This window comes from Eulemur rufifrons, chromosome 2, assembly GCF_041146395.1.
Source record: "Eulemur rufifrons isolate Redbay chromosome 2, OSU_ERuf_1, whole genome shotgun sequence".
Taxonomy (NCBI): domain Eukaryota; kingdom Metazoa; phylum Chordata; class Mammalia; order Primates; family Lemuridae; genus Eulemur; species Eulemur rufifrons.
In genome coordinates, this window is record NC_090984.1 from 126,622,458 (window position 1) to 126,638,139 (window position 15,682).

Below are 15,682 nucleotides of genomic sequence, written 5' to 3' on the forward strand. Positions count from 1 at the left end.
AGGTGATGTTGGCCAGTTGAGGAAAGCTCATGTAGATGTGCAGAAGTGACATCTCTTTTGAAATAAAATTTGGAATCTGGTTAGAAACGATGGATGATCGCAGCTTCTGATCATCTGGGATTAAGGTGGTGATACGCAGAAGTGGGGCAATTGTGGTTGTGTCTTCTGACAGCCTGGTGCACGGTCACTGCCCTGAGTGCAGTGGGGATGCCAACGCATACTCGCTTATCGCAGCGACTGAGGTCCTGTACTAATGTGTTTCATTATCGTTGAGCCAATTATGCATTTAAGTTGCATCTGTGTACAGGTTGTCAAACCTGGGAGTTCCAAAAAATACTCCAGTGGAATTACTGGAATCTAAACGTATTCCTCCCTTACTCACTGTGTAAACGTAGCCACACCCTAATGCTATAGGCACTGCCCTTGCAAAGACTGTGACTGTTTCCTTCCCTGTTAATCTTTTGTGTGAGAAGCTTGAATGTGTTGGGCAGCACCACGTGTTCCTCAGATGGGACACTGGGAGTGAAGCCAGATAAAGGGAGGGGCTGGTGCTATTCCTACTCCTGCTCCTGCTATTCCCGTGAAATGTCCATAGACGCAGATACATCTGCATCCTGCTAGATTGCAGCCCTTCCCAGCAGTGAAGGGAACTATGCACGTGCATAGAGGAAGCCCCACTGCACTTGAGGTAATGGCCATGGACGTGCCACACCAAATTACTGACGCAGGTGAACCTCTCAGTCAACCCACCTTCCAGTGAACCCCATGCTGAGTGTCTTTTACTGGGAGGTGCCGCCCTTGCCCCAGGAAATGTCAGGCTGCCACCATGAATTGAATTGGGTGCACGGTAATCACACGGCTGGTGGTCCTGAGTGAGGCCTTGGGTTTGGAAAGACACACACATGTGCTGGATCCAGTCAAGGCGGTGAAGTACCCTCCCGGGTTTTGGCACCAAATGTAAGGTTTTTTGGATTGGCTGGGGTCAGAGAAAGAAAGACGAGAAGATTTGAAAGGGATAAGAAAGAGGCTTTATTGGAGTGCTCCCAGGTGGGGGTGACGAGACCCAGGAGAGGGACCTGGGCAAGCTTCATGGTCCCACGGAGTCAGACCAGAGATGTCACCCCACCCAGAAAGCTGAGTGGGCTTATATATGTTTTTAGGGCTGGGGGATGGGAGTTTCTCCAGCAGGAAGATTTTGGCGCAGAGTGAGGAATTTCTTTGTTTCAGCTCTAGGGCAGGTATTGAGGAATAGGAGGGGCTTCTTCTTTTTTTCATTAGGGAAGGGAGGGGTGCCTGCCACCAGCCTTACAGCCAAGGGACCAAGGAAAATGGCTCTGCAGTGCTCAGGCCTGAGTCACTCCATCAGGGAACAACACGCAGCAACCCTCACTGCAAAGTGCTGCCATGTGTTAGAAGGTTCCAGACTGGAGGTTGTAGGGGACACTAGTGAATGACAAGTAGGACTACAGGGCCACCTGCAGCCATGGGCAGTGGAGTCTGGGCACTAACACTCACGTCGTGACTTCCACAGAGATCAGGGTTGGCTACTGTCCCAAGAGTGTGTCAGCCCCATAGACTGAACCCGGGCCAGTGTGGACCTGCCTGGCAAGAGGGAAATGTCAGGACAAACTTCAGTGGATCCTTCTTGGCCCCACTCATGTGCCCTGGGCCCAGCACAGAGGAAGCCCAGTTGCATCTGACAATTTATGTGAACCTGAATCCCCTCAGTTGAGTGAGGCTCATGTCACAGTTAATGCACAACAGCGTCAAGGGCAGGGTGGATTCTGTGGCCCAAAGTTTGTTGCAACCTTGAAGTTGTAACACTAGAATGCAGCAAAATCCCATCATGTTCTCATTAGTGAAAGGGGATACTGCAGACCCCATGGGGCTTGTCCACACTGGTGCTGGGGATGGTTCATACGTGCAGTAGGATCTAGTGTCAGGGAATACAGGCTCAGATACTGCAGGTAGCTCTCACTAGACACGTCCTTCCTCTTGCACACATTGCAAAACTGCACCATCCTTCTCTTTGTACAGATTCATCTGTGAAATATCATGACCTATGAACTCCTCCAGGATGCTCACCTCTTCCCTGGGCCCTACACTCCCTCAGGCATCCCACCCCAGGGCTTGCTGTATAGCAGGGGACATGCAAATAGGGCCCTCCCGCTGCTGATGAAAGCCAGCCCAGCCCTCACCCTGCAGCTCTGGGACAGGAGCCCCAGCCCCGGCATTCCCAGGAGTCCCCATTCGGTGATCAGGACTGAACACAGACACTCACCATGGAGTCTGGGCTGCCCTGGGTTTTTCTTGTGGCTCTGTTACAAGGTAATTCATGGAGAACTAGAGATATTGGGTGTGGGAGGGGATGTGAGTGAGAGAAACAGGGGTGTGTGTGGCAGTTTCTGACCAGACTATGTCTGTGTTTGCAGGTGTCCAGTGTGAGGTGCAGCTGGTGGAGTCTGGGGGAAGCTTGGTCCAACCTGGGGGATCCCTGAGACTCTCCTGTGCAGCCTCTGGATTCACCTTCAGCAGCTACCACATGCACTGGGTCCGCCAGGCTCCAGGGAAGGGGCTGGAGTGGGTCTCATTCATTAATAGTGGTGGTGGCACATACTACGCAGACGCCGTGAAGGGCCGATTCACCATCTCCAGAGACAACAGCAAGAACACGCTGTCTCTGCAAATGAACAGTCTGAGAGCCGAGGACACGGCCCTGTACTACTGTGCCAGTGACACAGTGAGGGGACATCAGTGTGAGCCCAGACACAAACATCCTGTGGTGCGGGCGGGGCCACCAGGGGGCGCGCGGGACACAAGGAGCAGAGTCAGCCCAGGGCAGGTGCAGGTGGAGGGTAAGGGCTGGTTTCCTCTCAGGGTCGTGGCTTCCTCTCCAGAAATCGGTTTCTTCTGGGGAACTTCTCTGAATTCACGATTCTGTGTTTCCCTCTGTACTCTCTGAGTTTGATATGTTTGTGGTAATGAGAGAAAATATTGTTACCTTCACAAAATGCAGAGAGTGGCTTCCAGGCACTTTCTCTTTTCCCCAAATGGACATTAATTATCAACACTTCTCCATAATTCTGAAAATCAATAAAAGATTTTTTTCCTGGACAGCACAATGCAGCACAGCACACAGAAGTAAACGTTCCTTCTAGCCGGCAAGCAGGATAAAGCGCCTACTGGACGTCAGGTGCAGAGGGAGTCAGCGTCCTAAGCAGGAGCAGGAAGACCCCGTGGAGCTCCGTGTCCAGCACCAGGCTCACAAGATCGATTATATGTCACACAATTCAAGGGCAGAGGGACCCACCGACATTTAGTGTAGATGTTGACTCTGATGGTGTTAGACACCTGCACACACAGGCAGGCACAGATGCACACACACACACACACACACACACACACTGAGTGAACACGGGAAGGGTGAGTCTCTCCACTACTGAGGTGTCTGCGGAGCAGCGCAGGCCTCTCAAGACAGTCCCAAGTGGCTTCGTAGGGCAGGAAGGGAGACTGGCTCAGGTTTTCACAACAGTTCCCTGGTGGGGCAGGGAGGGTCTGGTGGGGTCTGGGCCTGTGACAGCCATCTGGTGAGAAAGCACCTGTGATTCCTTCCTAGGATTCCCATGAGTGGGGCAAACAGGGAAGATGAAGGATGGGCCTTCAGATGTCAGTGAAAAGACATCACATAGGAGAATCTGACTTCTTATTCCGCTCAACAATTATTAAATGTTTTTAAATTTTTTTGAAAAGCAGGCAAAGGCCATTATGGGTGGAAAACAATGAGGTCAGCAGGAAAAAATAAGACATTTCATTATTATTAACTAATCATAATACTAAGGAGGATAAGCAGGAGGAGGAGTTAGACAGGGTCTTGGTCCAATGTCATGGGAGGAAGCTCTTCACTGTCCAAGCTCATCAGCTTATCCTGAAGGCTGTGGGTCAGCTGTGGGCATCAAAATAGCAGAAGGTTCACAGGTTCTACAGGGATGCTCAGTTTGACATTCTCTACCACAGCAGCCTTCCAAGTGTGTAGAATTCTGAACTGATGCTGTGGTTGTGAAACATGAACCCGAGGGTTTCCTCCCTGGAATTGCACTGCTGTGTTTCCCTTAAAGTCCTTAATAATGGTTGTTCCAGTATGGCTCAAGACCAGTGTTTTCCTGAGATGTTTCTCCAACACACACTATGCCCTGGTTGAACACGATGAGAGACTGCTAAAAAGATGTAGTAAAAAGACCTTGAATCTGTGGTGATAGGAATGTCTATAATTCATGAACTTCTTTCAAAATTGTTTACTCTCACATGCAATAGGGAAAATGCTAGTGCTTTTAGTAAAATCTAAATGTTTGTTCCATGCAGCTACCAAGTCATGGGGTAACAACTGATGTGTCCTTGAGGGACTGGACCACAATTCTGTAAGCAAGTGCTCATGGTAGAATGGAGAAGGGAGTTCAAGAATTGCTTAAAACTGTGACATTTATAATTCATAATGCTAATTAGGTCAACGATTTCTGAAGATTTCCAATGAGTGGACGGTGTGTTACGTGAGCAGTGGTGATGCCTCACAAGCTTAGACGGCATCACAAAACCAGGTTTAGGCTGCTTGTTCTGGGTAATGACCTCCTACAGCACTTGTTTAATCCCCATGTTATTTTTTTGCATAATTCCTGTTTACTTTACTTGGGTCTCTAGAATTTAGAAGTCTATCTCAAAGTTCCTTACCTTTTGGTTAATTTTGATAGGTTTTACAGAACTTTTGAGAAACTGTTTTGTTTGCAAAATATCCCAAGTTCATGTACTACTCTAAAAACATACCAATTCAGTCCCAGTTTTCTGCTCATTGACAAGCACTAAAAAGGGCAATGACTTCTCCCACATGGGCTGATTTTACCTCCAGTTGAGCACAATATTGTAATGGAAACTTTTTTTCCATAATATGAATCTCAGTTTAATAATTTAAAGTTTTATTACTGAAGTGTGATTTTTTTTTATTTCAGCTCATTATAGGGGTACAAATGTACAGGTTATATACATTGCCCATGCCTCCCCATCCCCCCACTGAAGTGTGATTGATCAACAAATAATATTCTCTGAAGGGGCTCAGTGAGAATCTCATCCAAGGAATATATAGAACTTTTCGCTGATGCAGACAAAATAGCTCTGTGCCCACACTTAGCTTTCAGCCACGTGTCCTAGCACACAATGAACCACATGCCACTGTTCACCTCAGCGGGGGCTCCTGACTAGGAAATCAGGTACTTTGATTTTAATGCCTCTAGACCATCATATCTGGCTATTTTAGCAAAATGTAATGGCAACATGAAATAACTAAACATTAAGGAAAATCATAACCTAATGAAACAAGAAGCCAGGATGTGAGTGACTCTGGGCTTTCCCATTTCAAAAGTTCATACACCCAAGGAGCTTCTTGTCTCAACGTTTCACACTGATATGCAGAAAACGTCCACTTCATCCCCCAGACCCCCCTTGTGTGGACGTGGTGAGAGTGTTTTCAGGGTCCCACAGATAGGACAAGGGAGGAAGAGGAGAGGACACCTTTCTGAAATTTCCCCTGAAGGATCAGCAAGGTCACAACAGAGAGTCTCTCCTGCCTCCATGACTACAACTCTGTCACACGCCCACATGCACACGAATTCCTGATGGGCATAAATGCTACAATGATTAGCCTGACCATTTTATCACATAAAATTACTGGAAACTGACTTAAATATTTTCTTTTCCTTTCTCTGTTTTTTTCTTCTTCTTTGTTCTTTTGGAGAGAAGGTCATGTTATGCCACCTGCACTACAAAACAGCGTCATTGTCATAGCTCACTGCAACCTCAAAGTCATGGGCACAAGTGATCCCACTGCCTCAGCCACGCAAGTGTCTGAGAGTACAGGTGCACCCACAGTGGCCGGGTGAGATACATACATATATAAAACATTGTCTAACTGCACTGCCAGCCAGGCTGACCTCAAACTCTTGGCCTCAAGTGACCCTCCTACTGTGGCCGCCCAAAATGATGGGTTTACAGGCATGGGTCCGAGCACATAATCATATTGAATAACTAACTTTCCTTAACCTAAAGTTAATTACTTTTTGATTAATTAACTGAATTTTCACTGAAACATTCCTACTGTGATTGAGTTTCATTTTCATTTCCAATGTTCAAAACTGGGCCTCCATGACAGTCTAGTGCATAAAAACATCCCCCCCAAGACACTCACATCTGCTCTGGGCCCTGCCCTCCCTCAGGGGTCTCATCCAGGGCTTGCTATATAGCAGGGGACATGCAAATAGGGCCCTCCCTCGGCTGATGAAAACCAGCCCAGCCCTCACCCTGCAGCTCTGGGACAGGAGCCCCAGCCCCGGCATTCCCAGGTGTCCCCATTCGGTGATCAGCACTGAACACAGACACTCACCATGGAGTCTGGGCTGCGCTGGGTTTTCCTTGTTGCTCTGTTACAAGGTAATTCATGGAGAACTAGAGATATTGGGTGTGGGAGTGGATGTGAGTGAGAGAAACAGGGGTGTGTGTGGCAGTTTCTGACCAGGCTGTGTCTGTGTTTGCAGGTGTCCAGTGTGAGGTGCAGCTGGTGGAGTCTGGGGGAGGCTTGGTCCAGCCTGGGGGGTCCCTGAGACTCTCCTGTGCAGCCTCCGGATTCACCTTCAGCAGCTACTGGATGAGCTGGGTCCGCCAGGCTCCAGGGAAGGGGCTGGAGTGGGTCTCAAGGATTAGTAGTGGTGGTGGTAGCACATACTACGCAGACGCCGTGAAGGGCCGATTCACCATCTCCAGAGACAACAGCAAGAACACGCTGTCTCTGCAAATGAACAGTCTGAGAGCCGAGGACACAGCCCTGTACTACTGTGCCAGTGACACAGTGAGGTGACTTCAGTGTGAGCCCAGGCACAAACCTCCTGCGGGGGCGCACATGAGCCACCAGGGGGCGCGCGGGACACAATGAGCAGGGTCAGGACAGGGGACAATAATAGTTTGTTTCCTGTCAGAGTTTGGGGCCTCTTCTCTAGAAATTTCAACCAGGGACCTATATTCTTTCCTGGCTCTGCTCTCGTCACTGTAGTGTCTGAATTACCAATGTCTTGTTGTAGTAAATGAACACACTCTCACCTGCACACAAGGCAGAACGTCACTCACGTGGGCAGAAATGACCCTGGTGTTACCACAGGGGTCAGAGTCCTGAGGAAGGAAGCCCAAGGGAACCTGCTGAGCATTTTCCAACCAGACTCAGCTCACAGACCTCAGTGGGACTCCCTGAGTGGCACAGTCTTTGGGATTCATATTAGGACATGTAGGGACCTAGGCCAGGGTCAGTGTCTCATAAAACCTAGTGTTTTCAACTTGTTCTCTCCTCATTAAAAGTAGTACATTCCTGGTGCAGAAATGATGCGGTTGTATCTGATTCTGCAAATCCATTTTACTTCTCTTGTAGGTTCTATTTTCACATCTTCCTCTTCTCCTTCTTGCCCCAGAAAATGGAGGATGTGATCTCTGTTTCTAAATTCCGGGGCTCAGGCCCTTTACCTGGAGCTCAGGTTTCACCCAGGCAATGGCTCCAGTGGGACCTGGGAAAGATTGATGGGACTGTGTCAACCACCATTGCTGGGACCCTCCTGTTGTCACCTGGGCCTGGACTCATGTTGGAAATGCAAGTAGCCATTAGTAGCTGAGAGAATGAGATTGATTTGTCAAAGTGGGATGTGTCCTCTGAGACTCTCACAGAGTCACCTTCAACACCTGTGGCATCAGGGAGACCTGCAGGTGGGAACCTCAGTGTGCTGAGAGCTCTATGGTGGCATCCAGGTCCTTGTGAGTGGTGTCCTTGTGGTTACACCATGGCAACACCGCAACCTGGAGTCGAGGCCCTCCAGTGTGAAGTGTCTGCCCCAGATGGTCTTTGTCCAAGAGCCTCCTCATCCTCCCCCCTCTGCTCCTCCTGACTGCCCTCTCCTATGTTCTCCTCCTCCCTATGGAGAGCAAAATGATTCCCTGTTTTTACTCTCATACCCACCGTTATCAAGAAGGAACCAGGGTCATGTATTTAACAAGGATTTGTCTCTAGACCACATGGACTTTGGAAAAGATTTCTTCCACAATGTAGTGTGTCATCAGGAGAGATTCTCATGGAAAATGAGGTGCTCTATCCATCTTATGAAGAAATTTCCATTGTTGAGTTATTTCCATATCTATGTGTAGACACAGATGTGCCTCATCGTAAGTAAGATAAGTAGGAAACAGTTAACTGTGTGAGAGGCTTTGCCACCTTGTACAGTCCCTGCCTATGAAATGGCTACAGAGTCAGACAGGAAGGTGGGAACACCACAGTGCACATCAGGGAGTGTGGAAGAAGGGACAGGACCAGCGGGACAGATGTGACCACTGCTCCCTTGGAGAGGGTAAGGGCTGATTTCCTCTCAGGGCCGTGGCTTCCTCTCCATAAAACAGTTTCCTCTTGGAAACTTCTCTAAATTCACGATTCTGTGTTTCCCTCTGCAGTCTCTGAGTTAGATATGTTTGTGGTAATGAGAGAAAATATTGTCACCTGCTCAAAAGGCAGACAGTGGCTTCCAGTCACGTTCTCCTCTCCCCAAATGGACATGAATTATCAACACTTCTCAATGAGTCCTACAATCAGTGCAAGATTTTTTCTCGGACAGCACAATGCAGCACAGCACACAGAAGTAAACGTTCCTTGTAGCCGGCAAGCAGGATAAAGCGCCTACTGGACGTCAGGGGCAGACCGAGTCAGCGTCCTAAGCAAGAGCAGGAAGACCCCGTGGAGCTCCGTGTCCAGCACCAGGCTCACAAGATCGATTATATGTCACACAATTCAAGGGCAGAGGGACCCACCGACATTTAGTGTAGATGTTGACTCTGATGGTGTTAGACACCTGCACACACAGGCAGGCACAGATGCACACACACACACACACACACACACACACACTGAGTGAACACGGGAAGGGTGAGTCTCTCCACTACTGAGGTGTCTGCAGAGCAGGGCAGGCCTCTCAAGACAGTCCCAAGTGGCTTTGTAGGGCAGGAAGGGAGACTGGCTCAGGTTTTCACAACAGTTTCCTGGTAGGGCAGGGAGGGTCTGGTGGGGTCTGGGCCTCCAACAGCCATCTGGTGACAAAGCACCTGTGATTCCTTCCTAGGATTCCCATGAGTGGGGCAAACAGGGAAGACGAAGGATGGGCCTTCAGATGTCAGCGGACAGACACCAGCTAAGAGAATGTGACTTCTTATTCCATTCAACAACTGGGTTTCAAAAAGATAAAAAAAAAAAAAAAAAAAAAAAAAAAAACATTAAAAGATATTGTGTGTTGTCAACAACCAGGTTTGCAGAAAAATAGAAGATATTTTATTAGTATCAGATGATATTAATAATAATTAGAATGAGTAGGACGAGTTAGACAGGGGTCTTTGTCGCATGTCTTGGGTGGAATCTTTTCACTGTCCAAGATCATGGGCTTACGGTAAAGGTGGTGCTGTGGGCTTCAAAATACCAGAAGGTTCACGACTTCTATAAAAAGCTCCCTCTGGCATCCTCCACTGCCGTAGCCAGCAAGTGCCCAGAGTCCTGCATGGAGGATGTAGTTGTGAAATATGAACCAAAAAATTGACTCCCTGTGATTTCACTACTGTATTATTATTATTATTATTTGAGACAGAATCTTGCTCTGTTGCCCGGGCTAGAGTGCCATGTTGTCAGCCTCACTCACAGCAGCCTCAAACTCCTGGGCTTAAGCAATCCTCCTGACTCAGCCTCCCCTGTAGCTGGGATTACAGGCATGTGCCACCATGCCCGGCTAATTTTTTTCTACATATATAATTTTAGCTGTCCAGATAATTTCTTTTGATTTTTAGTAGAGACAGGGTCTTGCTTTTGCTCAGGCTGGTCTCAAACTCCTAACCTCAAGCGATCCTCCCACCTCGGCATCCCAGAGTGGTAGGATTCCAGGCATGAGCCACCGCGCCCGAACTCTATTTTCTTAAAAGTCCTTAATGATATTAGTTCCAATGTGGCCCAATTGCAGTGCTCTGATGTTTCTTCCAATACACACAATGTCCTCTTTGAGCTTCATGAGAGACTTTTAAAAAGATGTAGCAAAAGGCAGCCTGAATCTGTCACTGAGAGGAATGGGTTTAACACATGAATTACTTTCCAGTGGTTTTTTTTCTTTTTTTTTTTTTTATCCCAGCTGAACTGCCTTTATTTTTAACACTCACCACCACCTGGTAAGCAGATGACATTGTTTCTTTTTTTTTATTTCAGCATATTACGGGGGTACAAACGTTTATGTTATGTATATTGCTCTTGTCCCCCTTCCCCCCCCATCAGAGCTTCAAGAGTGTCCATCCCCTAGACGGTGCACATCGCACTCATTATGTATGTATACATCCCCTCCCCACCCACATCTGGCGGACATCCAATTAATGTTATTCCTAAATGTGCTCTTAGGCGATGATCAGTGAAACCAATTGGATGGTGAGTACATGTGGTGCTTATTTTTCCATTCTTGGGATACTTCACTTAGTACAATGGGTTCCAGCTCCATCCAGGAAAATACAAGAGGTGCTATAGCACCATTGTTTCTTATAGCTGAGTAGTACTCCATGGTATACATATACCACATTCTATTAATCCACTCATGTATTGATGGACACTTGGGTTGTTTCCACATCTTTGCAATTGTGAATTGTGCTGCTATAAACATTCGAGTGCAGATATCTTTGCAGGAGGGAGAATGCTAGTACTCATGGTAAAATCTAAGTGTTTCATCTGTCCAGCTACCCAGCCATTGGGTAGTAACTGATGTGTCCTCGAGAGAGGGTCCATAATGCCACAGTGCTAATGGTAGAACCATTGGCCAAGGGAGTTCAAGAATCTCTTAAAATTATGGCATTGTGAAATTAATAATGTGAATTTGATCAACATTTTGAGAAGACTTTTAATGAATGGATGGTGTGTTTTATGAGTAGTGGAAATGCCTTGCAAGCTTAGATGCATTTATAAATGAGCTCTAGCTGCTTTTTCTGTGAATGTATTGTACAACACTTGTTTAGTTCCCATGCTACTATTTTTTTTTTTTTTTGCACTCTTCCTGGCTTCCAATGTGCTGCACTTCTCTGTAGATTAAAGCTTGTAATCCACATGATGGAGGGGAACTGTGATAGACCACATTTTCTGTGTCGACCCATCTGTTGACGGACATGTAAGCGTGTGGTGTTTCCAGGGCATGCAGGCACAGTGGGTGTGGAAGAAGAAAAAGGCCTGGGGAAACTCCTGGAGACGTTGTGGGGAGGGACCCGGCTGTGTCCGGATCTACATAAGAGAAGGAGGGTTCAGGTATGGGCTGGAAGCAGACGCCATTCAGCCCAGCTGGCCTGTCCCCACGCAACATCCTCTGCAGTCACCTCCTTTTGGATGGAGGGAAGGGCAGGTCAGGCTCTCACATAACAGCGGTAACGTAACAATCTCTCAGGGGACACGGGAACCGCAGTACATGGGAGGTTCAGGGAAAGAAAGCAGGAAGGACCCAAACGAGCCAGATCTCAGTCCCTTCCCTGCGTGAGTACGAGGCTTCCCCATGGGAAGATTTCTCCTCAGTCTCCAGGACAGAATAGATCTGCTAATGGGCTGTGTAAGGTCACGACGCCCTCCTTAGACAGGCCGGGGTGTCTGGGGATGGCGGCGCTGTGGTCTGGAAGAAAACGAGATTGCTGTGTCCTCTCCTTGGCCTGCTGCCAGCTGTACAAGGCGTCTCAGAGGTCACATGTGCACCAGGTGTGATGGCCACTGCTGCACGTGGCTGACAGGGACCGAGGCTCCGTGTCCTAAGGTGTCGCTTTCAAGGTGCAGCTGCAGGAGTCAGGCTCAGGGCTGGTGAAGCCATCTCAGACACTCTCCCTGACCTGGGTCATCTCTGGACTGTTCATCACATGATGTGGTTACTGCTGGAGCTGCACCTGCCAGCCCTGGGGCAAGGCATGGGACTGCGTCAGGAACACATGCTACGTAGGGAGCACAAATTACAATGTGGCCCTCCAGAGCTGAGTTGCCACGTCCTGATCAATGTCCAAGAACCAGTTATCCCTGCAGCTGAGCTCTGTGCCCACGAAGGACAGGGCCGGATTCACTGTGGGACACACAGTGAGGGGACATCAGTGTGAGCCCAGATACAGACCTCCCTGCAGGGGCGCTCCTGGCCACCAAGGGGCGCCCGGGTCCTGCGCCCCCCGCCCCACCCACCTGCCCCCCTCCCACCTCCAAGCACAGAGCCAGCCCTCGGCAGGTGCCAGTGGAGGGGAAGGGCCTGTTTCCTGTGGGGAGGGGGTCATGGCTTCCTCTCCATATAACCATCTCCTCTTGGGGACTTCTCTGAGTTCCGGACCCTGTGCTTCCCGCTGCAGTCTCAGATACATTTGTGGTAATGACAGAAAATATTCTCACCTGCTCAAAAGGCAGACAGTGGCTTCCAGGCACTTTCTCCTGTCCCCAAATGTACATTCATTATGATCACTTTGGAATAAGTTGTAAATGGATAAAAGACTTTCTCTTGAACAACACAATGCAGCACAGCACGCAGAAGCCAGCAAGCAGGACACAGAGCCCGCGGGACATCAGGGGCAGACGGCTCCTCCCCCCGCTGGAGACCCCAGAGGGACTCATTTCCCAGCTCAGGAGCAGGTGTGGAGGGAAACTGAGGATACCTTTCAGACCCTGGGGTTTCCTGTCTCTGCCTCTCTCTCTTCTTCCTCAGGAGTCCAGGGATTTCTCCTTGTAATGCCCAGGTCTCGTTCATCTGAAATGGGATGACTCAGGACCTGAATTCAATGCCAAATTTAAGCCTTAATTTTTTTTTATACTTTTCTGCTCTCCATACACTTTCAGTACAATATTTGGAGTATGCAATCAGCCACCCGCCATCCACACCCTTGTGCCATGAAAGGGTTTTGTGTTTCCTACGCTGTGTCGGTCATTCAGGAGCAAACGCTTCTCTGCAGAGATGATTCTGTATGTGCTGGGGGTTTGCTTGGCCCCTGGAAAATTTAAACTGCAATCCCTTTAGCAAGTGCAGCTTTCCGCGATCCAGTGCCTATGTCCAGTGTAGTCTTGTCCCAGCCCACATGCCGCCTGGTGGGCTGTGCCTAATAAGCTAATGCTCTGGTCCTGTTTCTCCCTGCAAGTCCTGGTCTCTCTGCAGATTTCAGGTTTGCTGTTGGTCATATAGCTTCTGCTATTTGAAATATTAAATAAAATTTGCTAATCCGCAGCTCCCGCAGTCATGCTTTATAGATGATGATGATGTTGCTATTGTTGTGGCTGATGTAAGAAGAAGAGCTTTTACTCAGCTGTCTGCTTCTCCCAGGTGAAGATAAGCTTTATCTTTAATGTCAAGAAATGGGAAACAATCAAACTATTAACCAGTAGTTTAATAAATAAGAATTTTGTGCAAATGATGCATCAGGACACTACATCATTGACAGCAATGGCTGTGTCATGCTCACTGCAGCGTGGCCGCGTCCACAGTGTGTGCTGTGAGTAAAACAGGCAAAAAGCACCTGCTACGTGATTCCACTGTTACAAATTCTAGAGAGTGAAAACTGAAGTAACATAAACTATGTCAGCAGGTTCCTGGGTAAAGGGAGGGAGAGGGAAGGAGAAAGAAGGAGGAATTTTAGAAGGAGAAGTGTCAACATTGAGGGAAATCGATTTCCTCCATATCGCAGACAGGGGACGGTGTGTCAGCATCTTTCACTTGTTCACTTCAGCTGTGTTAAGGCCACTGAGTACCAACTATGCCTCATTAAAGTTAATATGAACAATTAATAGATGATTTGGTAGAGAAGGAGTGATGGACAAATAGATAATAAGGGAGATTTTAGGTTCAGTTATCTGCATTAATCCTGTGTGCCAGGCATTCTATATATTTTTCAAAAAAAAAAAAAGGCAGAGAGGCAAGAAACTGGCTTTATCTTGTTATTATAAAATTGGAGTTCTAGAATGCACCCTAGGCATGTCCAGGTTTGGCCTGCAGTGGGTTCCAAGGACGGGATCATGGCCCACACACAGAGATTCCCTGATATGTGTTTCTGGACATATCACACAACTTCCATATGTGTCTAGGCTTATGTTTACATCTGTAAAATACATGGAAACTTCACACCTACAGCACGTGGTTTCTATGTGTCTGTAAATTAAATAAGTGAACACGAGCTATTAATCACTGTACAGTCACCCAATTTTTTTCTGGTCTTGCCCTCCCTCAGCTGTCCCACCCAGGGCTTGCTATATAGCAGGGGACATGCAAATAGGGCCCTCCCTCTCCTGATGAAAACCAACCCAGCCCTCACCCTGCAGCTCTGGGACAGGAGCCCCAGCCCCGGCATTCCCAGGTGTCCCCATTCGGTGATCAGGACTGAACACAGACACTCACCATGGAGTCTGGACTGTGCTGGGTTTTCCTTGTTGCTCTGTTACAAGGTAATTCATGGAGAACTAGAGATATTGGGTGTGTGAGGGGATGTGAGTGAGAGAAACAGGGGTGTGTGTGGCAGTTTCTGACCAGGCTGTGTCTGTGTTTGCAGGTGTCCAGTGTGAGGTGTAGCTGGTGGAGTCTGGGGGCGGCTTGGTCCAGCCTGGAGGGTCCCTGAGACTCTCCTGTGCAGCCTCCGGATTCACCTTCAGTGACTACTACATGAGCTGGGTCCGCCAGGCTCCAGGGAAGGGGCTGGAGTGGGTTGGTTTCATTAGAAACCAGGCTAATGGTGGAACAGCAGAATATGCCGCATCTGTGAAAGGCAGATTCACCATCTCACGGGATGATTCCAAAAGCACTGTCTCTCTGCAAATGAACAGTCTGAGAGCCGAGGACACGGCCCTGTACTACTGTGCCAGAGACACAGTGAGGGGACATCAGTGTGAGCCCAGACACAAACCTCCCGTGGGGGAGCTCAGAGCTGCCAGGGGGCGCCCAAGACACAAGGATCAGAGTCAGCCCAGGGCAGGTGCAGGTGGAGGGTAAGGGCTAGTTTCCTCTCAGGGTCGTGGCTTCCTCTCCAGAAAACAGTTTCCCCTTGGGAACTTCTCTGAATTCACGATTCTCTGTTTCCCTCTGCAGTCTCTGAGTTAGATATGTTGGTGGTAAGGAGAGAAAATATTGTCATCTGCTCAAAAGGCAGACAGTGCCTTCCAGGCACTTTCTCCTCTCCCCAAATGGACATGAATGATCAACACTTCTCAGTAAGTCTGAAAATCAATAAAAAAATTTTTTCTTGGACAACACAATGCAGCACAGCACACAGAAGTAAACGTTCCTTGTAGCAGGCAAGCAGGATAAAGCGCCTACTGGACGGCAGGGGCAGACGGAGTCAGTGTACTAAGCAAGAGCAGGAAGACCCCGTGGAGCTCCGTGTCCAGCACCAGGCTCACAACATTGATTATATCTGACAGAATTCAAGGGCAGAGGGACCCACCGACATTTAGTGTAGATGTTGACTCTGATGGTGTTAGACACCTGCACACACAGGCAGGCACAGATGCACACACACACACACACACACACACAGTGAACACGGGAAGGGTGAGTCTCTCCACTACTGAGGTGTCTGCAGGGCAGGGCAGGCCTCTCAAGACAGTCCCAAGTGGCTT

General features: G+C 48.5%; 1 gene segment (V, D, J or C); it reads left to right on the forward strand.

Annotated features, from left to right (window-relative positions):
* Positions 1-14,469: 14,469 nt before the first annotated feature.
* LOC138398866 (immunoglobulin heavy variable 3-72-like) lies at positions 14,470-15,164 on the forward strand. The segment is given in 3 exon segments: positions 14,470-14,515; positions 14,620-14,936; positions 15,153-15,164. Coding segments are annotated over 3 exon segments (375 nt in total).
* The last annotated feature ends 518 nt before the right edge of the window (positions 15,165-15,682 follow it).